The 24,060-nt window shown below is 42.4% G+C and overlaps 2 protein-coding genes across 6 annotated transcripts in view; one reads left to right on the forward strand and one right to left on the reverse strand.

The window, feature by feature from the left end:
- The window catches only part of PRKAA2 (protein kinase AMP-activated catalytic subunit alpha 2), a 124,593-nt gene that overhangs the window by 60,218 nt on the left and 40,315 nt on the right, over positions 1 to 24,060 (forward strand). The window lies entirely within an intron of this gene.
- The window catches only part of FYB2 (FYN binding protein 2), a 54,510-nt gene that overhangs the window by 23,149 nt on the left and 7,301 nt on the right, over positions 1 to 24,060 (reverse strand). For all 5 annotated transcript variants that reach the window (XR_008305714.1, XR_008305715.1, XM_053243663.1 and 2 more), the window contains exons 2-8: positions 21,510 to 22,287; positions 19,813 to 19,950; positions 18,794 to 18,827; positions 8,968 to 9,065; positions 7,656 to 7,687; positions 5,541 to 5,569; positions 2,680 to 2,761 (exon numbers count right to left, since the gene is read on the reverse strand). Coding sequence is in view for 3 of the 5 variants with exons in the window: in XM_053243663.1 (XP_053099638.1) it covers positions 2,680 to 2,761; positions 5,541 to 5,569; positions 7,656 to 7,687; positions 8,968 to 9,065; positions 18,794 to 18,827; positions 19,813 to 19,950; positions 21,510 to 22,287 (1,191 nt within the window). In the remaining 2 variants the exon portion in view is untranslated. The remainder of the gene's footprint in view (positions 1 to 2,679; positions 2,762 to 5,540; positions 5,570 to 7,655; positions 7,688 to 8,967; positions 9,066 to 18,793; positions 18,828 to 19,812; positions 19,951 to 21,509; positions 22,288 to 24,060) is intronic.

Below are 24,060 nucleotides of genomic sequence, written 5' to 3' on the forward strand. Positions count from 1 at the left end.
CTCCAGTGACTGTTGCTGGTATCTATCTTATGTTTCTTTTTAGAATGTGAGCCCTTTGGGGACAGGGAGCCATCTTATTTACTTATTATTTCTCTGTGTAAACCACCCTGACCCATTTTTGGAAGGGCGGTATAGAGATCAAATAAACAAACAAACAAACAAACAAAACCAGAACTGCCTGAAAGAAGAGTGTGAAAGTGGGTGGGTGGGTGTAGTTTAACCTTTCATCCCACAAGTTGTTTCTGCAGTGTAAACTGGAAATGCTGCTGTTTGCCTTATAAAGGGGAAAACATACAGGCTGAAGTGCACTTATGTGTGGGGTGTAGGGTATGGCCACATAATGGCACCCCAAAGCTCAGTTCAACTGTACCTTCAATTTGTTTCTTCAATGGTCATTTGCAAACTTCACAGCCACAGAAAGAGAGAGTTGCAGCACAGCATTGGAAGAGAAAGAGAGCTTTCCCAACTGCATACACCACCAGGTAACTCCACCTTCCTGAACTGTGGCAGATACAACCCTGCTAACTGGGCAAAGAGGCACCTTTTACCATGGTGATTCTCTTTATTTAGCGGGGGAGTGTAACTGGTCCTATCCACCCCCAGCACAGTACTTCCAGTGACTGTTGCTGGTGTCTATCTTATGTTTCGTTTTAGAATGTGAGCCCTTAGGGGACATGGAGCAATCTTATTTATTTATTTTTTATTATTTTTCTGTGTAAACCACCCTGAGCCATTTTTGGAAGGGCGGTATAGAATTTGAAATAATAATAATAGCAACAACAACAACAACAACTGTAGTCGAGAAGAAAGAAAAACAAGTTAAAATAATCGACATAGCAATACCAGGGGATAGCAGAATAGAAGAAAAAGAAATAGAAAAAATCACAAAATACAAACATTTACAAATTGAAATTGAAAGGCTGTGGCAGAAAAAGACCAAAATCATCCCAGTGGTAATTTGTGCCCTCGGTGCAGTTCCAAAAGACCCTGAAGAGCACCTCAACACCATCGGGGCCACAGAAACCATCGGGGCCACAGAAACCATCAGCCAATTACAAAAAGCAGCTTTACTGGGAACAGCCTATATTCTGCGACGATATCTATAACAACATTGACAATAAAATTCAGCCATCCCAGGTTCTTGGGAAGGACTCGATGTCTGGATAAAACAAACCAGTCAATAACACCTGCCTGACTGTGTAAACAAGAAATAATAAAATGTATTGCAGGAAGAGAAGGAACAGAAGTGACTCCCAGCATTGCCTATACAATTAGGCAATTCTTCTGCTCCGCCAATGCTGTACTAAGACTCACAGCACAGTGCAGGAAGAAAGGAAGGCATACAATACAATGAATATTTATATACTGATTTTCAACAGACGTTCCCAAAGTGGTTTACATAGAACAACAAACAAAATGGTTCCCTGTCCCCCAAAGGACTCACAATCTAAAAAAGAAACATAAGATATACACCAACAACAACCACTGGAGGGATGCTGTGCTGGGGATGGAAAGGGCCAGTTGCTCTCCCTCTGCTAAATAAAGAGAATCACCACTTTTTAAAAGGTGCCTCTTTGCTCAGTTAGCAGGGGACATTCCCTGTTGCCCAGGCAACTCAGGAATGTGCGTTCTTCTTTCAACTTCACCTATTTTCAAAGGCTCTTTCAAAACAACAGAAGGACGACAGTTTTGTAGCCCACAAATTATGTTTCTAAATGCCATAATCTCTCAGTGGGAGACTACATGCTTTACATGCAGGTCCAGACCTTGACATCGTACAAAGAATTGCCAAGAAAGACCTCTGCTTGAGACCTTGGAGGACTGCTGTCTGCCAGTCAGAGTTTAAAGTACTAACCTAGGTGGACTGGTAGTCTGACATCAGATGCAGCTTCATATTTAATGAATGTTCATCTCACTCTTCATTAAAACGCAAAGTGACTTACAAGTAAAACAGACATCACAAAATACAAATAAAGCATGGACTAGAGGAAATCTTTGCTATATGTTGGGACCATTAAGGGTCTGGAAAAGCTGATAGATTTGTTATTCTATTTGTAGGGAATAGAATAATCTTCTATTCCCTACCCTGATTGTTCCTGTAAACACTAAAGACCACCAGTATTTCCTTTGACCAATGCTTTAAGAGTGCTACATAGCCAACACAAGCACTGCTCATATGATCATCATATGACTGGCCCTCTGCACCCCCAGCACAGTACTTCCAGTGACTGTTGCTGGTGTTTATCGTATGTTTCTTTTTAGATTGTGAGCCCTTTGGGGACAAGGATCTATCTTATTTGTTTGTTATTTCTCTGTGTAAACCTCCCAGAGCCATTTTTGGAAGGGTGGTATAGAAATCTAATAATCATAATCATAATCAGTAGAAAATGTGCTTGGGAGAGGGAATAGTAATATTGCAGTGACAAAAGTGATGGGCATTCACTGCATCATCTGTACAGTCCCTGTGTGTGCACAGGAACTGTATAGATGGTTCAGTGAAAAAGCATAGTTGGCGTGAAGCTTTAAACTGCAATACTAATTCCCCGCCGCCCATGTATTCACTGTGTACAAGATAGTTGCAGGAACAATGCCGATGTATTTGCTACACAGCTGTACTATGAGGTGTAATAAGAATCATCTTATGCTATATACTCTTATTTCCCCAATATTTAAATATACCTTGACTGTTTCTTGAGCTTGTTGTTTGGGCATTTCATACTCCCAGAGTGCTCCTCTCTTTTTTGCATCCTCAGTTTCAGTGCTGAAATATTAACAGATAACAAAACATCATGCCACACTGTTGTAACATATATAACAAGACTTTGCATATATTGATTTCAAATACTGTATATGCCAGCGTTCATCAGTATAGCTGGCTTTGGCAGTGGACTCCACAAATCCATCTCAAATCAGATTAAATCTGTGAGTAATGTGTCTATTCTTGATTGAATCCCACAGCTAGATAAAGTAGTACTGGAGAATACAATCTAGTTATGTGTGTTCTCTAAAGCAGAGATGGGCACAGGTATCACAAAATACAAATAAGCAAGGGAGAAGCATGACAAGCAGGATATTTTACTGTATGTTGGGACCGTGAAGGAAGAGTAAGCACTCTTCCACTGGAAAAATTGAAACAATTTATAGCATTGACAAATGCAGTCCATAAGCCCAGCTTCTGTTCAGGAATGGCTCCAGGTGTTTATGGTCCATCAAGATACCCTTGGTGGATTCCATGCTCTTTTCTCATACACATATATATCCCTCTGGGCTGCCATGATGCTTCTCATTGTTACCACCTGTTGGCTCTTGTCCACCCCCTTTTTGGGGGGGATTTGGTCAAGCCACCAAGTCTGGGTAGCCACTATGGCAATGGATGGTAGACTGCAACAACAAACGATCATAGATCAGACAACACATTTTCATCACCTCTTGGGAGTTCCAGCCACAGCCAGGTCTCACAGCTAAAGCTTATCAATCCACATTATGAACCCTGGTGTTAGCAGTGTCCCCACCCCCACCCCACCCCACCCCGCACTCCTTTCTAGTTTTTCAGGATTGATAGATTGTTTTCTACAGCCCTCATCAACAGCTAAGGCAGCAGAGTATATCCGGACATTCACTGGGTGAGAAAAGGTAACATTAACAACAAATTACCACCATATTGCCAGACTGACACACTAATAAATTGTAAGGACTTTTCACATCTTCTAATTATTGCTCATAGAATCCTCCACTTTTGTGGAGGGTTGACTTACGAAAAGGAAGTTAATGCGATATAAAGCAAGCCAGTTTCTAAGAGCAAATTTGTTGTAGTGCCTCAGCAGTACAATTAGGACTAATAAACAGAGAAAACAATGGTCTGAACAGTTTCCTGAAACCCACATAATCTATGTAAACACAACCTTGAATGAGTCACCATTTGGAGGGACTAATGAATGCTTTCTGCAACAGTTCCATTCCAAGCACATCAAATCTCATTGGTACTTGAAAAAGATTGACCATCCCTGTATAGCAGGGCTGTACAACATCAGCCCTCCTGCAGATCTTGAACTACATCATCCCTGACTATTGGCCACTATGGCTGGGGATGATGGAAATTGTAGTTCAACAGCTGGAGGGCTGAAGTCATGCAGCCCTGCTATATAGCATAGTCAGACTGTAGGCCTAGGGTTGCCAACTCTAAAAGAAGCGATTCCTGGAGATGCTCTGCCTCCCATATCATTTACAATATCAAGACACTAAAATCTTAAGGATTCCTTTCAAAAGTCACTTGGAGACTGAAGCCAGTTCCTAAATATCTGAGGCCAATTCGTAAAGGCCTATGTACAAGGCCAGGGTTTAGCAAGTTTGGAGTGATCCTTGGGACAAAAAGGCAAAGATGGGCTTGCCCCTCTCACCTTCCTGCCTTCTTCTTCAGAGAGGCAGGAGGGGGAGAATGAAGGGCAAGTTGCTGCTCAGCTGGTAGGCCCCCCGCCCCGTTCAGTTCCTATTCCTCCTCATTGCTAACCTCTGTTGGTCCTTGCCCACGTCTATTTGGGGATTTGGTCAAGTTCCCTGATTAGAGGGCTACAAATCAGTTATGTCCTACTGAATTTTTCTCTGTCATTCAATTTAGCTAATGTGTTTTGGCTAGCAGAATTCATTTCTTTATAACTCAGAATTTAAACAGAATGAAAAGTGAAATCCATTACAACTCCAACACTCAAACAAGTAGCACTCCTTTCTCAGGTCAACAGATTTTGCGATGTTTACAGTAAGGACACTTCCAAAAGTCAACTTTGTGGCAGCCTCCCCCCCCCCCACCCCACAAATATGAAAGAGGACATCACTGTTAAGAACTTATAAATCTCCCTTATTTCCATGGGAGGAGATTAAGGATATATTAAAGCTGTGTGTTAAAAGAAAAACACACCAGTGGAACAGTGCAATCCTAAGCATGTTTACTCAGAAGTAAGTCCCAATATGTTCAGTGGTGCTTTTTAAATTATTATTACTACATTTTACATCCTGCTCTTCCTCCAAAGTGCTTGAGGCAACAATCCTATCCAGACTTATCTGTATGTACCATTGCATATAGTGGGCGTTAACATCCATAGGATTGTGTCTGGCAGGACCCTGTCTATAGTGATTTGGAGCCACCATCGCTAGCTGTGTGCAAGGCATGTAGAGCCTGCTTGTCTGTTAGCAGGTTGATCAGTAGGAAGCCTGGCTCTGGAATAGGGAGGAGGACATAATGCAATTATAATGCATAGACATAATGGACATAATGCATAGTCCAATTCCTAGAGAAACTCTAAGGTGCATTGGTTTGCCAAGAAATTAGGCACAAAAGATAGTGTCTAATTACACAACCTCTCTCAATAACCTTTTAAAAAGTGTAGTGACATTTATTTCAGTTCCATAGTTTCAAGTCTGTACATAGCAGCAGATAAGTTACCTATTATTCATTTACTCCCAAAGTAGTAAAATCTAGTTGCTTCCATGTCTTGTTTAAAAAAAAGAAAGAAACTTGAGATAGGGGAAAAAAAACCTTACAGTACCTTGGTGTGGCAATAAGAAACCTTTGCTTCTATATAAAACACAAAGAAAAAAGTGTCAGTTTTCACAAACAAAGTAAGCAAATCAGAAAATACAGCTTGGCTTAAAGCAATGTCTGTGCTTGATCACGTTAATACCTTGATCTAATCTGCATCTCATGATATGAATGTGAATCTAGCCATATTCAGATATTATATTGTACAAGTGTCCAGAAGTCTATACACTCCTACACGTTTTTGTGTGAATGGCCTGGGTGCAGGTCCTTCAAATGCATGTTACAGATACATAGAGTACTGCTGTACCTGTGTTCAACATGTGAATAACTGTACCTGTGTACACTGTACACTCATTGTACAAGTGTTCAATATAATAGGGCAGTAGGGCAAAGGTTCCCCACCCCTGATCTAAACACATAGAAGGCGATTGTTGTATTCTAGCTAGTAATCTTCTATGTTTTGTTATTTAGAAGTTTGTCCCAGAGGGGATCCTGTGTAGAGAGTATGGTGGAGTCAGAAAGAAAAGGGAGGAAAGGAGAAGGAGGGAAAATGGAGCTGTTTCTGAATAAAGTCTTAGTTAAACCTGTATAAGATTACTCTGTGTTTATGGAGGGAAGCAGTTATTAAAAAATGGGACCCATGTGTTTAGGTTTCTATTATTTGGGGCAAGGGAAGATGCAGGCCTTTATCGCCAGGTCCTAGGAGCAAGGAATCTTAGAACTCCTAACACTGTGGAGCGAAAGATGGCAACTTGTGGAAGCTACGCTTAATGAAAAGGTTTGCCCTTTAGATACACCTTGTAGCTCATATGCATTACATGCTTTGTTTCATTACATTCATTCATTATATTCATTACATGCTTCTGTATGTTTTCAAGCTATCAATGTCTGCCATTTTCCAGTGGAGCCACTGGGTTATCTCTTAGGACCTTTATGTAGAGTACATCCAGGAGCACACCTGCAATGCTCCTGGACATGCTAAGTGTGTCAGCCTACATAACTCTTTGTAGATGTCTGTGAGTAGAGTCTACAATCTGTTCAGCATGCTTAAAGTATACTTACTCACCCCCAAGAGGGTAGTATGTAGATTTTAAAATGCATGAGGTAAGAATCAAAGTGGCAGGACAAGCTGCTAGGGCACTTGAACCCACAACCTTCAAGAATGCTGTCAAGCTGCATCCCCAACCCATTCAGCTGTAGAGAGGAAGCCATAGGCACTGAAACACAGTGCTTAGCACATTGCTACAGGCCATAAAAACCTAGTATGATGGAAATCTGTCAGGAAACTTCATCCTGATGTAGAAAGACAACCAATTCTCTAGTAACTTGAGCGGCAATCTTATGCACACTCACTTTGGGCCAAAGTCCCATTGAACTCAGTGGTCGACATGATAAACAGTCACCCATTGATGGTAGCAACCCACAAGGGCTGCAGTGCAATATCAAAAGGCAGTCCCAACAGCAAAGGCCCTGTTCTACAGGGCTACTGTGGCAGGACTTTAAACCACTTCCAGAACACAGTGCAGCACTCCTTCCATTGGGAACTACTGAGAGAGGACTAAGTTGTTGTCCGGAAGCAGTTTAAAGCCATTCCACAGCAGCCCCGTCACTATGCTGTCAAGGCTGCCTTTAAAGTTCTGCAGCAGCCCTGGCAGGTCACTACCATCGATGGAAGACTGCACATTATGTCAACCACTGGACTTATTTATTTATTTGATTGATTGATTGATATACCGCCCTTCCAAAATGGCTCAGGGCAGTTGGTATTGGTAAACACGATCGTGTTTATTGGTAAACACGATCAGACTGTACAGCACAATTAGCTGCAGATTATGAAATTGTCTTCAGAGCATTGAAATAAGCCAATTGAGAATGCAACCAATTGAAGATAATACCTGAGATAACAAAACTTTACAGAATAAGGACCACCAACATGGTTCAGGTTTGGGATTAGGATCAGTTCAGACAAAATGCCAGACTTGGTGTTACGTGACTAAGCGCTGTACTTGCTCATACCTTCCTTTCTTCCTTCCTCCCTCCCTCCCTCCCTCTCACACTCCAAATTCCTTCTGTCACTATTTAGCAGCAAACCATGATTTGAGGGCGGGGGTGGGGAGAATACCTTTGCATCTTCTTGTTCCTCAGCCTTAGAAGCTAGAATAAAGAAGTACAGCAATTAGTTTCCAGTTCCATTCTTATACCACCAGCAGTAAAACTGAGCTTCAGTTATAATGCCGTACGATTCACACCTGGGCAACTTTAGAATATGTAGTCATCTTACACCACCACTGCAGGACAGCATGACAAAAGTAGTAACCCATGTCCCAGAATGTTAGAAGAAAGAATGTACATCCAAGATTCCTAACTCAAGATTCCATGCATTACTTGTATAATTACCAATTCAGTTTATTGCTACCTGCATCTGAGCCTTCATAGTTAGCAAGCCAGATGTTTATGCAAGTAGTATCTTCAAAACATTTATTTAAAATAAAATATTTCTATACCACCCAAAACATGCGTCTCTGGGCGGTTTACAATGACAATCATTTAAAACATCAAATCAATTAACAATTAAAATCATTTAAAACATTAAAAAACAAACATTTAAAACCCAGTATTAAAAATTTTTTAAACCATAAATCTAATTAAAAGCCTAGGTGAATAAATGTGTCTTCAGTGCCGTTTTAAGTTGCCAGAGATGGGAAGGCTGTTATTTCAACAGGGAGCGCATTTAAAAGTCCAGGGGCAACAACGGAGAAGGCCTGTTCTGAAGTAGCCACCAGACGAGTACGGATGCTTTCGGATGTACGGAAAACATAGTACGGATGTACGGAAAACAGCATGGATGCTTTTGTGCAGATGGATAGGGAGGAGGGACAGTGTCTTGGGGGAGGCAGAAGTATGCATGGAAAGGTACAGGGTCAGTGACATGGGCTGAAACACTTTCCCTTGCCAGGCCCAGAAAAGGCACCACCCACCTTTCCTGCACCTGCCTAGCCACCACCGCAACCCTTCTTGCCATTGCTGCTGCAAGGAGATGCCATTTCTCTTGCCTATACTGCCATCCCTCCCTCCTTGCCATAGCAACTGAAAGGAGAACAATGCTAGCCTCAACTGTCTCTGCGGAGGCACTCTAAGCCCACACTCTACTGATCTGAACACGTTTCTGTTCCAGCTTCCCCTGCCCCAGGAAGAGCAGGAAGCTGGAGTGGAGGAAGAGGATACTGCTTGAGAAGGGAAGAATGATCTGGATTTTTGACTTACTCCTAGCAGGACGTTTTCTGCTTGGGGGTGGGAAAAACCTATGTGAGGTTAACTTCCTTGTTAAGGGATCTCACTGTAGACTCATCCATGTTATGAGTACGGCAGATGAATGTGGCTGCATATTTAACAATATACCCCATACATTAGTTAACCAAACCAAAACCACTCACGGTATGTAGTTCCTTGAACATATGAGTTACTGCGATTTTCTAGCTGTAGTGGATAGTTTATAGTTTCTTCATAAGTGCTCTGTCCTTCAGTTGCAGTACTGGGGTGGGTGGGGAGGGGGAGAGAAAGGCAAAGCATTATTGTCCAGACTCCACATGAGAAAGATAAAAGTAGAGTCTCCCTGAAGATATTCTCTATCCCAAGAGGTTCATAATGGGCCTCCCAGCAAGCCTCCATCCAAGTATAGTCCAAGCCCAGAACAGAAGCCCAGAAATCAGGTGTTTTCAGCCCATTTTTATTTTTTGTTTGTAACGGGTATAACACAGGATACCTGTTACAAAACAAAAAAAAAATAAAAACCGGGTAAAATACAGGAGTAGCCACCTAATGGAGCAGAGGGCAAATGCTTGACTAACAAGCAGAAGGTTGCTGGTTCGAATTCCCGCTGGTACTATATCAGGCAGCAGTGATATAGGAAAATGCTGAAAGACATCATCTCATACTGCACAGGAGGAGACAATGGTAAACCTCTCCTGTATTCTACCAAAAGAAAATCACAGGGCTCTCTGGGAACCAGGAGTCAAAAGTGACTTGATGGCACACTTTACCTTTATAATACAGGAACCTGCTCAAGAATATGGCAGCAACAGAACAGGAGTCCAAAAACCAGCAACCTTTTTCTCAAACAGGAGAAGCAGATTTGGGTCGGGGGGAGGACTGGTATCTCTTTAGGGGAGAAGTCCCAAAGAGAGAGGTTTTTGCCAGGACTTGCCTGGAGACAAGGGGAGGAGCCAGCTAGGCTGATGTGAGTCATACCTGGTGGGAGGGGCCACATTTCTGTAGGACCAGTTTGCCTCAATTTGAAGCCTACTCTCTACATAAGAGGCAATGGCCATAGAGCTTAATGGACAGGGATTAGCAAACAGGGTCATTGGAGTTTGTCATGGGGTTTAGCAGGGAAGTGTGCAGGGGAACTCAAAAGGAGACCTTGTGATCACAAGGAGACCAGTGGGAAGAGAAGGTAAGTACTATTACTCCTTTCATATTCTTGGGTAATAGAGTTTGAACTGTTGAACAGCTGACAAATAAACAATCTCCAATACTCTAAACAAACAACAAAACCAGTAATGAAGGTAGAAAGCCAGGAGGAAGTGCTTCCCAGTGTATTGCACAGAGTGTTGCATGCATGACTATCTACTCAATGGGCAGAAGATGTGGGTGTGTGCACTTGGAGCAAGAAGTGCCTGGCTCTCAGGGAATAAGTTTGTTCCCATCAAGCCAAGGTGGCTGACCTGGAGAAACTCAGATAGGCATGTGGATGAGAGCTTCAGGGATGTACCAGAGGCATCCCATTCCCAGGCTGATGGCTTCTCTGCTGACAAGGAGAATGGAGGTCTCAGAGAAGGAGAACATTCTGAGGAAGAGGGAAAGACTCCCTTAGAAGGGACCCCTTCCGTGAATGATGGGTCCATATCCTCTTGCACAGGGGATACTCCTCTGGGGTGTGGGGGGCCTCCTAGTAGTGGGTGATTTGATCATTAGAGGCATACAGAGATAGGTCTGTGACCAATGTGTACGCCACATGGCGACATGCCTGCCTGGTGCAAAGGTTGTGGACATCACACGGCATCTAGAAAGGCTATTAGGCAGTGCTGGGGAGGAGTCAGCTGTCACAGTGCACATCAGCACCAACAATGTTGGGAAATGAAGTCAGGAGGTCTTGGAAGCCAAAATTAGGCTGTTAAGTAGCATACTGAAGTCCAGGACCCCCAAGGTAACATTCTCAAAAATGCTACCTGTTCCATAGGCAGAGCCAGCAAGAAACCAGCATGGTGTAGTGGTTAGAGTGCCGGACTAGGACCGGGGAGACCCGAGTTCAAATCCCCATTCAGCCATGATACTTGCTGGGTGACTCTGGGCCTGTCACTTCTCTCTCAGCCTAACCTACTTCACAGGGTTGTTGTGAGGAGAAACTCAAGTATGTAGCACATCGCTCTGGGCTCCTTGGAGGAAGAGCAGGCTATAAAACGTTTTTTTAAAAAAACCAAGCTGAGGGGTCTCAATGCATGGATGAGATGATGTTGCCAGGATGAGGGATTTAGATTTGTTGTTAGGCACTAGGACACATTTTGGGACAAGACGGGCCTGAACAAATGGGATAGGCTCCACTCGAACCAAGACAGAACCAGACAGCAGGCACTTAAAAAGGTTGCAGAGCAGCTTTTAAAATTACACCTGGGGGATAGCCGACATGAGCTGGGCAGTATCTGGTTCAGCAAATGCCATCCCTCCAGTTGCAAAATGTGTAAATGATTCAGATAAGACAGAAAGGGACAGAGTAGAACCACATAAAGAGCAGACAGAAGGCTGTGCTAGCTGGTCAAAGAGATCAAAGAGCCAAAAGATAGATAGCATACACCCGGTAAGAGATTCAGCATATAGGTGCTTATATGCCAATGCCAGAAGCCTCCGAGCCAAGATGGGTGAGCTGGAGTGCTTGGTTGCTAATGAAAAAATAGAGTGGGCATAAGAGAAACATGGTGCAACAGTGGGAACCAGTGGGGCACTTATTTCTGGATATACAGTTTACAGAAAGGACAGGGAGGGATGAATTGGTGGTGGAGTAGCACTGTATGTAAAATAAGGGATAGAGTTTAACAAGCTAGAAAACCTAGGAGGACCGGAGTCCTCCACAGAAACCCTGTGGGAGACAATATAAGGCCTGAAAGGCAGTGTGGTACTAAGCACGTGCTATTACCCTCCAGTGACTGAGAGCTGCAGAAGGAACTCAGGGAGGCTAAAGGAGACACAGAAGTAATAATGGTTGATTTCGATTACCCACACAGACCAGATAAATTCATATTCAGGCCATGACAATGAGGCCAAATTTCTAGATATGCTGAATGACTGTGCCCCATAACAGTTAGTCATGGAACCAACCAGAGAGAAGGCGATCTTGGACTTAATCCTGAGTGGCACCCAGGACCTGGTCAGTGTCATGGAACATTTAGGGAACAGTGACCGTAGTGTGATCAAATTCAGCATACATGTGGGAAGAGAATCGCCAATGAAGTCTAACTTCATTGAATTTCAGAAGAGGAAACTTCTCTAGAATGAGGAGTTTGGTGAAAAGAAAACTGAAAGGGAGAAATCAGGAGAGTCACTGTATACCTATGTATACCAAAAAGGAGGAAAGGTGCCACCAAGTCTTGGAGGATGCCAGCATGTCTAACAGGTAAAGTTGAGGAAGCTATAAAGGAGCAAGAAGACTTCCTTCAGAAATTGGAAAGCCTGCCCAAATGAACAGAAGGAACACAAACTTTTGCAAAAGAAATGCAAGGAGACAATAAAGGAGGTAAAAAGAGTTTAACATTTCACTAGAAGCATCAAGGGGAGTAACAAATGTTTTAAAATATATCAGAAGCAGGAAACCTACCAGGGAGGCAGTTGGACCTTTAAAAAAAGAGGGGGTAAAAAGAGATGGTTAAGGAGGATATGGAGAATGCAGAGAAACTCAATGAGTTATTTGCATCTGTTTTCACGGCAGAAAATACTGAGCACATACCTATGCCTGAACTGAGCTTCTCAGGGACAGAGGCTAATGAACCAAGTCATACAGAGGTGACAAGAGATGATGTTCTAAAGTGTCTGAAAAAATTAAAAATCAACAAATCACCAGGGCCAGATGGCATCCACTTGAGAGTCCTTAAAGAACACAAATGTGAAATTGCAGCCCTCCTTGCAAAAATATATAACTCATCCCTAGAATCAGACTCTGTACTGGAAAGTAGTCAATGTAACACCAGTTTTCAAAAAGGGATCAGGGAAATCACAGGCAGGTTAGCTTAATGACTGTTCCGGGCAAACTGATGGAGAACTTTCTCAAGGATAAAACTGTTAAGCATAGAAGAACAGGCCCCGCTGAAGGGAACCAGCATGGCTTCTGTAAAGGTAAATCTTGCCTCAACCTTTTGGAATTCTTTGAGAGTGTCAACGGGTATGTGGATCAAGGTGGTCTGGTTAACATAGTATACCTGGGCTTTCAAAAAGCTTTCGACAAAGTTTCTCATTGAAGACTCTTAAGAAAATTTAGCAGTCATAGGATAAGGCAACAAGTTCATGTGTGGACTGGTAACTCATTGAAGGACAGGAAGCAGAGAGTAGGAAAAAGTGACAGACCGGTGCTTTTTAATTTATTCATAAATGATCTACAAGTTGGGGTAAGCAGTGAAGTGGCCAAATTTGCAGATGACACCAAACTATTTAGGGTAGTGAAATCCAAAAGCAATTGTGAGGAGCTCCAAAAAGGATCTCTCCAAACTGGAGGAGTAGGCAACAAAATGGCAAATGTGGTTTAATGTTGGCAAATGTAAAGTGATGCATATTGGGGCAAAAAAAACCAAACCCCAACTTCACATATACGCTGATGGAGTCTGAGCTATCGGTGAATGAGCAGGAGAAGGATCTTGGTCATTGAAAGCATTGAAAGCATCAACTCAATGTGCGGCAGCTGCGAAAGAGGCCATTTTCATGCTAGGGATCATGAAAAAGGCCATTTCCATGCTAGTTGCAGGCGAGTAGCAGTAGGAGAGGGGGCATACCCTCGGCTCTTGCCTGTGGGCTTCCCAGCAGCATCTGGTGGGCCACTGTGTGAAACAAGATGCTAGACTCAACGGGCCTGATCCAACAGGGCTGTTCTTATTACAGCCAACACAGCAACCCCAGAACTCTTGATCTGTTGCTTCTTTACTCTCAAGCAAGTCCCTGTATTACATCTGTGTTGGTCTTTTTAAAAAAAAGCATTTTTTTTTTAAAAAAAAAGCATTCCAAGCCCACAAATGAGCTAAACACATTTGATTTCAGGCCATTCCTGGGTTTAGAATTGTAGAACTCTCTGCCACAGGATGTGGTGACAGCCAACAACCTGGATGGCTTTAAGAGGGGTTTGGATGACTTCATGGAGGAGAGGTCTATCAATGGCTACTAGTCAGAGGGCTGTGGGCCACCTCCAGCCTCAAGGGCAGGGTGCCTCTGAGTACCAGTTGCAGGGGAGTAATGGCAGGAGAGAGGGCACGCCCTCAACTCCTGTCTGTGGCTTCCAGCGGCATCTGGTGGGCCACTGTGTGAAACAGGATGCTGGACTAGATGGGCCGTGGGCCTGATCCAGCAGGGCTGTTCTTATGTTCTTAACTTGGACTCAAAATTGTGCCTTACTTACAGAGTCTTTGTGTGCACACACACCCCCAAGCAGTTGTAGGTGGGAAAAGGACTGGGAGGCCAATGCAGCAAGTAGTGTCAGGAATGCATCCACACTGCCTCATTGAATAGTTGCATTTGCAGAGTTTGAGCAAGGAGTGAACAGGAATACACTGATGACTAGGGAGGATGCAAATCCTCTTCTGTTCTGAGGCTAAAATAAGCTAGTCCTCCCCCATGCCATCTTCTGACTATCAATATTAATAAAATGCTAACACAATTACTCATTTAGGCCACATACAGGTTAGACGCTTGCTGTTAATGCATACTATTTCACTTTTAAGAAAGTCACTCACCTACTCCAAGGGGAGAAAATTCCAACTCAAGTATTATTTCACCAAATCCGGAATGCCATACATATGTTGATTAATCCTTCTATAAATCATCACAGAAGCAGGACTTGACAAGAGTCAGACTTATCACACACAGATCCCAAGGCATTTGACTCTGCCAGTTCATCAGTGGACCAGAGTTAACAGAACTTTGTTATGCTTTAGTATTGTAGTGTTATGTTAACAGATGCTTGCTGAGAAGGACCAGATATTGCTGGAAACCAACACAATCAACTGGATGCCAAGGATACATGTAATATGCCATCCAACATTTGCTCTTTTAAATATATATTTCTAAAAGGTGCTTTTGTTTTCCACAGCAACCCAGCCAATGCCTACATTAACCCCCCAAAATAAGAGCAAACTGTCATTTATGACAGAACAAGCTGAGCAGCTACTAAATGCAACCTGGAACTAATAATACTCCACCAGTACACTCAAATCCTTGGATTTTAGGTTCTCCAAACTTAATTCAGCTAGTTGTTCAAGATCAGTATATCCCTCCAGTCACGGCAAGGTGTCTTGGGATGTGCTTAGAGTTAAACCTTCTTCCTCTAGTTGACTCACCAGCTTACACACCTTGTTGAATTTTTATGAACAGTCTTGATTTACAGTCCATGTTTATCTGCTTATCACAGTGCCAAATATCAAAATGCACACACAAGATAGAGAAAGGTCCAAAAATCACAAGCCTCTCTCAAAAGCCTGTCTAAACAGAGACCACCAGACAACAACTTATGTAGCTTAAGCCTGCGCTTGCTGCATAAACATTAGCAAATGCGATCAAGCGCCTTGTCTGCTGCTGACAGACAGAGATAACAATAAAAGTCAGCTCTCAGCAGATTGAACCAGCCTATGTGTTTACAGGAACAGTCCTGAAAAGTATATAACTTCAGAAATGTCAAGCCAGAGGAAACGCAGAGTGGGGAAAATACTGTGTGGGAGTTGAGCGACCTTCTTTGGAGAGAGGGGGAAAGCAGCACATCATTAAAGCCTCATACAATAGTATGTTTACTGCAGACTCAAAAGCATACCAGTCAACGACAGCTCGATACAGGAGGCAGAACTGGGTCTGTAGTCTTGTAACAGCAAAGAAAGAAGAGCAACATGAAAAGCACCCACCCACTCCCCTCAGGTTTCAACATTTTTTATTCAGCATTGCCTGCTATTCTCCCTGGTATAAGCACAACTGGCAATTAGTTTCTAAAGAAAGGGATACAAAATCAGGGGGTGGTGCCTTCTTGAAATGCATGAAATGACCTGGAATTTCTGACTCCTAGCCACATATTAAAGAGGTAAAGTTCATTCCACATATGATTTGTTTACTCAGTCAGCAGTGAGGCCAGTTCATGCTTAGAGGGACACTTTTCCCTCTAAGACCAGTTCCTGATGCCAATATAACTTGATTCAATTTGAGAATTGGTGGATTCTGGTGTGGGAGGACATATGTCAAGCTCAAGGCAATTACATACTTTAAATCTCCATAATTGTATGGACAGTGGCCATTTCTTACAGCTCTCCATATACAAAGGTCTCCATGGAGGTAACAGCAGTTAGACTTATGTGCAACTGTTTGACACAAATTGTGAGCCTTTCAACAGCAACAGGCTATCTTGTGGAAATGAGGTTTGTTTAACATATTTCAACCCAGCCTATCGCGATCAATGTCGTCCCAAGGTAGCTCACAATTCATACAGATAAATCTTAGTACAAAATCCGGAAGACAGTAGTACATCCCTGAATTAAAAATCAATAAAACTATTGAGACTACACAAGCAGCAGTCAAACAAGTTTAGCTGAATAGAATAGAAGACCCTGGCTCTAGTGCCCACAAATTGGGTCTCTTCGAAATGCAGGCTCAGAAGCAGGGCTGAGCCCATCTCAAAGCCACATATGGCTCATATGGGAGCAGGAAGTCCCCAAAGTAAACTGGGCCCAGACTTACAGCTTTTAGAGTCAAAATCAGCACTTCAAATTGAGCTGAGAAACTAATTGGCAGCCAGTGCAGTTGACTGGCAGAATAGGCGTTCTATGAGTCATCCAGCTCACCCTTACCAGCAATCTGCCCCAGCTGTAACTTCCTGATTGCCTTCTTCAAAGGCAGACCCATGAATAAAGCATTGTATAGTCTAGTTGGGATATAACTAGAGTATGGTTATATCCTATCTAGATAGGGCTGCAGTTGGCAACACCAGCCAGAACTGGCCAGGAATGCTTTTGGCCGTAGAAGACACCTGGGCATTTAGGGAGAGCTCTGGGTCCAGGAGAACTTCCCAACCAAGGACTTGCTCCTTCAGGGGGTAAAACCCCATCCAGAACAGAACAGGTCTATCATCAGTCAACAGTACCCAACTGGCAGGATGTGTCTTGTCTGGGTTACACTTCAGTATGTTTGCCTTCCTATATTCCAAGACTGCTTCCAAGCACTGACACAGAGTTTTCATGGCCTCCCTGGGATCAAATCTCCCTGTCTGAGAGAGGTGTAGAGCTGATGACCCCTCAGCCCAAACTTCTGTATAGCTTCATCCAGCAGTTTCATGTAGATGACAAAAAGCATAGGGAACAAGATCGATCCTTATGGCACATCAGAAGCCAATGTCATGGGGAGAACTGCCAGATAAGGTACCTGGAAAGGAGAGGGAATCCCTATAAACCACAGCTACAGGCCAGCCTTCCCACCAAGCAAAGCCTGGTGCTGTACATGCAAGCCTGGTGGGTAGAGCTCAGAGAGGCTTACTGCTCCCTCTTTACCCAATCAGGACTCTGCAATACATGCCAGGTTGGGACGCTCCTACAGAATGTCATCCTGGATGGCAGTTTTACTGTCAACTGACCTGACATTTAACAGCACCATTGAGCACTAGCACTTTGAAGCTCAAGGTACTTTGAGGCACTAAACAAAGAGAAAGGCTACATCAGAAAAGCAAAAATGGGGAAATGACACTTGTCTAAGTTACTGGTAATTCAAATGTAGCAAGCAGGGACAGCATTTAGGTTGGAGCTCTCTTCTGCAAGAAATATATCATGGTTAATCTATTACCAGGTTTTCCCAATATGCAAAATGATTTCCCTGTGGGCTTTTGTTTCTATCATGTTCTAACCTAACCACCATTTTTGGCAAATGCAAAAGAGTGGCATGCAATGACAACTACAGATTTTGGAAATGCAACAAGGGAGAGCTTAAGGTCACCTTGCTAATTGAGCAAAGAGGCACTTTATTAAAGTGGTGATTCTCTTTAGCAGGGGGAGAGCAACTGGCCCTCTCCATCCCCAGCACAGCATCCCTCCAGTGGCTGTTGCTGGTGTCTATCTTGTGTTTATTTTTTAGATTATGAGCCATTTAATTTAATCCATGTAAACTGCTTTAGGAGCTTTTGCTGAAAAGCAGTACAGTATATAAAATATTTGTTGTATTGGTATCTGTTGTATAAGATCAAGCATTATACAGAGTGTGTACTTGGCATTTCCAAACTCATTTTCTTTACCATACATAGCAGCTGCAGGGGGAAATGTGCATGGGGGTGAGGAAGGCTCCAGCCCTTGACTGTGGTTCTGGATCAAACCCCAATGGCTACTATTTGCCCCAGGAGCCAGGCTCCCATTTATGTCAGCTGAAATCAGATAGTGAAGGACCCTTGAAAACTATACAGGCATTTATTTCCAAAGCTGGGACAGTCAAGTAACCAACCCAGAGGTCATCTTAATTTTTACACATACTGTATTCTATTCAAATATAGAATTTAAAATGTAAACACAGTATTAAGCTTAGTAACAACTATTTCATGTAGGCCCTCTCTTAAAAACTTCCTTGGAAGGTCTAAAGAAATTGCTTGGATGTCACTTGCTTGACAAGAGCCTTGATTTAATTTTATTTATTTATTATTCAGTTTATATACCGCCTGTTATAAACCTCATCCCAGGGCAGTTTGCAAGAGTTAAGGCAATAAAATTTAATAAAATCACATTAAAATCAATTAAGACCATAAAAACATAAACACCAAAAAGCAACAAACATAAAAACCAAAGACAGAGCAGTCAGAAAGGAGAAATTAACAACTCCTAAGGGGCAAAAACCCAAATAAAGAAAATTTTCAGGGTTTTTTAAAAAGGTAGCCACAGATGCCAGAGAATGGACACCCACTGGAAGAGCATTCCAAAGCCTGGGGGCAACAACAGAGAAGGCCCTGCATGCATGGGGGATTTTTTTTTTTTTTTGGCAGTGCACATGATATGAACTTACGTTTCAGGAGTCATGTATGCATCATCTACAGCATCTGAAACAAAATGTTATAAGAGGAAATATCAATTACCACAGATTTCACAGAAAGTGAAATCTGGCATTTATAACTTTTGTGTATCAATTTCTTTATCCTAGCAGGCAGAGGTGCACTTAGGTAATTTTTTGACTCTGGACCTAAAAGCCTGTGTAGGCCCCCTTCCCCTGCAATTAAGCATCATCATGCTCAGCTGGGCAAACACACCACTCAGGACAGACTAAAAGGGATTTGGAGGCCCCCAGGGGCTGTGGAGGCCCTGGACTTTGGCCCGGAAGTCCAGGGGTAAGAACGCCTCTGCTAGCAGAAATTCAAGAACACTCTTATTTCAACAAAGTCTATCCCTAAGTCTTTTATTGGACTAATAAGGGGGAAACTGAGGCTCCTCCCCACTGAACAAGCACCCCTCAGCAACAATAGTCTTTCATTATAAGTCATACAATTAAAAAGTCACACCTGGGGGTTTTTTTAGAGCGTCGAGTTATTTTTACATCATTGCCCTAAATTTTCTTAATTATTGCAGTTATACTTTGAAGTATTGGAGCATAGCTTTTGTGTTAAAGAATGGGTTAAAGTGTTAGAGACTGGACTGCAATTCAAACCATTTTGTGCTTATTAGGAACTTCTTACAGCCAGTGCTTACATACATGATCTGATCACTGTGGGGCAGGGGAGACATTGACAGTATTCCTCACAGTAAAAATTTGTACTATAGTACAAAAAATAGTACAGTAAAAGTGTAAAAATAAAAAAAAAATAGTATAGTACAGTAAAAATAGTATAGTATAGTACAGTAAATAGTATAGTACAGTAGTATATAATATACTATAATAGTATAGTACAGTAAAAATTTGTACTACAGGTATATCACCAAAAACATGTTGCTGAAATAACTGCCCTTGACATTATTTTGATTGGTTATAATCTCAACTTCTTGTCAGCACTAAACATTATAGATCAGTATTTAAAAACAAGAATGTCCTACCTGGAGAATTCCGCTGGAATATACTGATACTGACTTTAGGAGGCCTTGGTGGTTTCTTTGGAGGAGGACCAAGTGAAACAATAGAAGGAAGGGGTTTCGGTTTTGGAAACTTGTTCTCTTCAACATCATGCTGCCTTTCTGTGCCATTATTAGAAAAAAGAGATCTTAATGCTTTGAAAAAGCTAAGGGAAGAGGTTTTGTCATATATGGGAGTAGCCTAAACCAAGGTGTCAACAATAAAACCCTTTTCCAAGTTATAGCAAATAGTCTATTTTTAAACACCGAGATCAACATTTGGGCTGGTTTTGTGAACACCCTGTCACACACACAACCAATCTTGAAAGGCATTTCCTATAGTGGAAAATTACTGACATATGCCAGTACATTCACACGATTAATTCCCAGAGCTCTTGAGAAAAAGGGAGGGAAAACCCTGTAGTGGTATGTTGCTGGGATTTCTCTTTCTTGGGTGGTGCCCATCTTGACTGAGCTTACTTGGCACAGTTGTAATCCAGCAGGCAAGAATCACTACAAGTTCTCTTACTCTCCCCTGTTGGAGCCCAAAGTATTAGTAATGAGAAATGGGCTTCCCAGAGCTCAGGACTCCTTCTCCATGGACCAGTCTGCCAAAGATACCAGAAAAGCCCAATTGTATGTGTTGGCAAATAATCTCACCGCCATTCTGTCACACAGAAACATTTCAAACTGAGCCAATTGAAAATGGGAAGAACCCATTTAGTATGGTACAAGCTAACACACATGATTTAACATGCTACGCAGAACCGAAAGGTTGATGGAAAGGCTAGCAAAATCTCCATCCTGGAACACATGTACATACTATCTTTTCTTATCACCCATACTTTACTGTAAGTTGGTAATACAGTGACTTAATGTTTCTTTTTCCAGTCAAGAACAATAATTTTTTTTTCATATTTGGCATCAGTCCCAGATTTTGTAGAGAAGGAGTATTCACCAGGAACTTCCAGGTTGTTATTTATTTTATTCTCAAAAAGCAACACAAAGATTAGCTTCACCTACAACTTCTGACTCCAAGTACTATATGCTAGTCTGGCTGTTCACTATACTTTTACTCCACAGTTACCATGACAAGAGACCAATCTCTTAGTATCTATGAAGAGTATAGTTTGGTTAGTAGCTACAGGCATTCACTTCAGGAATTTTGCCAAATAATTACTACATTTAGATTACCTATCATTTAATATGATGCTTACAAGTAAGCATTTACTGTTACCAGAAAAAAGGGCCAGTTGATCATTTCCCAGATCCACCTGTTGTGCAATTATGGGAATGAATATTGCTTAAAATAGTTTTAACATGTGACAGACTAACGAGCCCTACTCTGAATGCTTTCACAGCTCTAAATAAAGATGCAAAATCTTGCATCTCCAAACACTCCCCAAAATGTTCAGACACTTCCTCACAGTTTTTTTGAAACATAGCTGGACAGCTATTCCTCTTTCCCCTCATACTGCCACCCAGAACAAAACTCATTCCACACACAGATGAAAAAAATTAGAGAGCAAACTGCACCCGATTCAGAACTTTGGCTAGTATCTTGTAGGTAGCTGACTTTTATTGTATTCCTAGTATCTATCTGTAGCAAAGACCATAGCTGTTTTCAGCTGACTTAGTACTACAGTAAGATTACATAACATGCATTAAAGAAAGAAATTTACCATTTGGAGACTGAAAGGTTTTGCTTGGCCTGTCCAAGTCATCAGCATTTGGGGGGCAAGCAGTAACTTTAGTGGCTCCATGTGCAACTTTCTCCAAGCTCATATGACTCCTTGGTGGAACAGGTGGCGAGGTTGTGGGAAATAGCTCAGGTTCACTCTGTGATTTCCTTGGTACAGCAAGCACCAATGCTTTCTTGTTTTCAGCAGTTTTAATTGTATTCTCTACAGTGACTACAGCATTAGTAGTTCTTGATCGTGCCAGAGCGGTTGGCCTATTTTGACATTGCTGAGGTACCGTAGAACACTTTTGGTCATTCAGAGAGGAAGCACTTTCCCAAATATGCAGAGTATGGCGGAAATGGATGTTTGACACCAAACCTTCTTGAGGCCCACAAGATGTTGGGTGTGGTTTGGGTATATTTATTGCCTGTCCAATTCCTCCACCAAGGGTTCCTGGAAAGTCTGTGTCTTTTCCGTGTTCATTCTTGCCTTTTTCAGGCAATTCACAGAGTTTGGCCCTTGGCAGCACCAAAGGCTTCATGTGCACAACTTCAGATTTCTGCAACGTGCAATTGATGTGCTCAGCCTTTTGCTCAAAAGTTGGAACTTGCACTTGGAGCAAGGGTTTGGATGTGGGAGTAGATGTGAAGCTGCTGTCAGTACTGTGCTGTGGTATAATTTCTGTAGGAGGCTTCTTTGCAGATTGCAGCAGTGTACGGGAAAAATTAGAATCATTTTGAAACTTTGCTCGGAGTGCCTTGAAGTCTGTAGCTCCTTCCTAAAACAGGCAAGAGAAGGAGAGGCAGTAGTTAAGATTACCATTAACCTTGTAATTCTAAACCAATCATCAATTAATTGAAAGAGCAACTAAAACTGGTGTATCATTGGGTGTGAGAGAGACTCTTTCCCAGAAAATCATCAAGAAGTTACATAATGAGAAATAAAAAAGACAGGGACAGAGCTAGGCTAGATTGTTAGCCTACTAATGATGGGAAAGTAAAATGGGGGTGGGGGTGGGGAGAATGAGGTGGCCAGGGAAATATAAGCATGCAAAGGGAAGAGCCAGGCCCATGTTTTTAGAAGGACCCATGATGTCCTGACTAGTTTGCTACTTCCACCTGTTAGAGCTAGGACCCTGGCAGCATCAACTCTCAGCTGCAATGTCTCATAGTGACCATGGGAGGTGGGGTTAGGATCATGGATAAAAGTGCTGGACTCCCCCCCCCCTTTGTTCTTCCAGTGTTGGTCTCCATTTTGTCTCTCCAGAGATGGCTGTTTGTTTTGGTCTCTCTCTTCAGCCATGAGCTACAGCTGAAATTAAGCTGCAGGCCTTTTCACATTTGTTTGTAACTTTTTCTTTAAAAGAATCTGTGGCAGATTAAAGCCTTTGTCTCAGAGGAAGCTCACATGAGGGAAAGAAATGCTGTATTATCCCTGCTGAGCTTTCTGGCAAAGGCTACTTCTATAACTTGTCTATATTTCTGGTAGGTTCAAAAATGGCTGCCACCGCCACCCCTCTGTATTACAGACCTTGAACCTCCCTGGGCTTGGGGTGGAATTCCCAGGGAAAACTCTCTTTTGCAATTAGAAAAGTACAAAAATCTTCCACATGCAAGCCTACATATGGTGAGAAAACTAATAGCTGCTGAGCTCCTGAGGTGCTTTCAGCCTTGCCTTGTCTCCTGAGTTAAAAATCCACTCGGAGAGGCATGTACAAGAAAAGATCAAAGAGATAACAGTTTATTCAAATGCTACAGACTGCTTCCATCTGTGGCTTTCAGCTTTGTTACAGGTAAAAATATTCAGTAGGTTACAAAAATACTTCAAAAAGCACCCCGAATGATGTTGGGGCAGCACACTTTAAAAATCATGGTTATCCAGTTGCAAGGAACAGTTTTGTAGGAAGATACAAGAGCAGTTCTTAAAGCTTACAGAGTCTTTTGCAACACCCTGGCTGGATGGGCAAAGGCTAGTGTTTCTTAGTTTAGATATGTTACAGGTAATCAATAATAGACCAGTATCAGGAATATACAAAGCACACACAAAACAAATTGGAAGTCTAACGCAAAATCTGACAACACCAATTTCCCCCAGACTAAACTTCCCGAAGCCAAAGCCCTTGCTTCCTTTGTCTGAACTCATCCTGGAAGAGAACTCAAGCTGCCTGCCATCCTGGTTTCCCAGGACCTACAGAAGGGACATTATCCTGCAGCCAATTCTCACGGCCACATGTCCTCCTCTCTGCACTCCCAGCCTGCTTCTTCTAACTTTTCTCTTCCTCCCAACAGCTCTCTAGGTCCCAAACACCTGGTGTACTGATTGGCTGAGCTTTGGAGTTCACCATCATGTCAGTCAGGGCAGGGTTCACATCCAGTTAACTCTTTAGGGGAGGGCTGGTCACTACAAAATTCTTATAGTGCATCAATACTGAAGAACTGTCTCAAGACCTCTTGCTTTGCTGTTCTCTCACCAAACTGGTTAGTATTAGTAGTATGCAACCCTACACCACCAAGGTGTGATTACTCAGACTAAATATATAGTGGTACATCAT

The sequence above is a fragment of the Hemicordylus capensis genome, chromosome 4 (assembly GCF_027244095.1).
Source record: "Hemicordylus capensis ecotype Gifberg chromosome 4, rHemCap1.1.pri, whole genome shotgun sequence".
In the NCBI taxonomy this organism is placed as follows: domain Eukaryota; kingdom Metazoa; phylum Chordata; class Lepidosauria; order Squamata; family Cordylidae; genus Hemicordylus; species Hemicordylus capensis.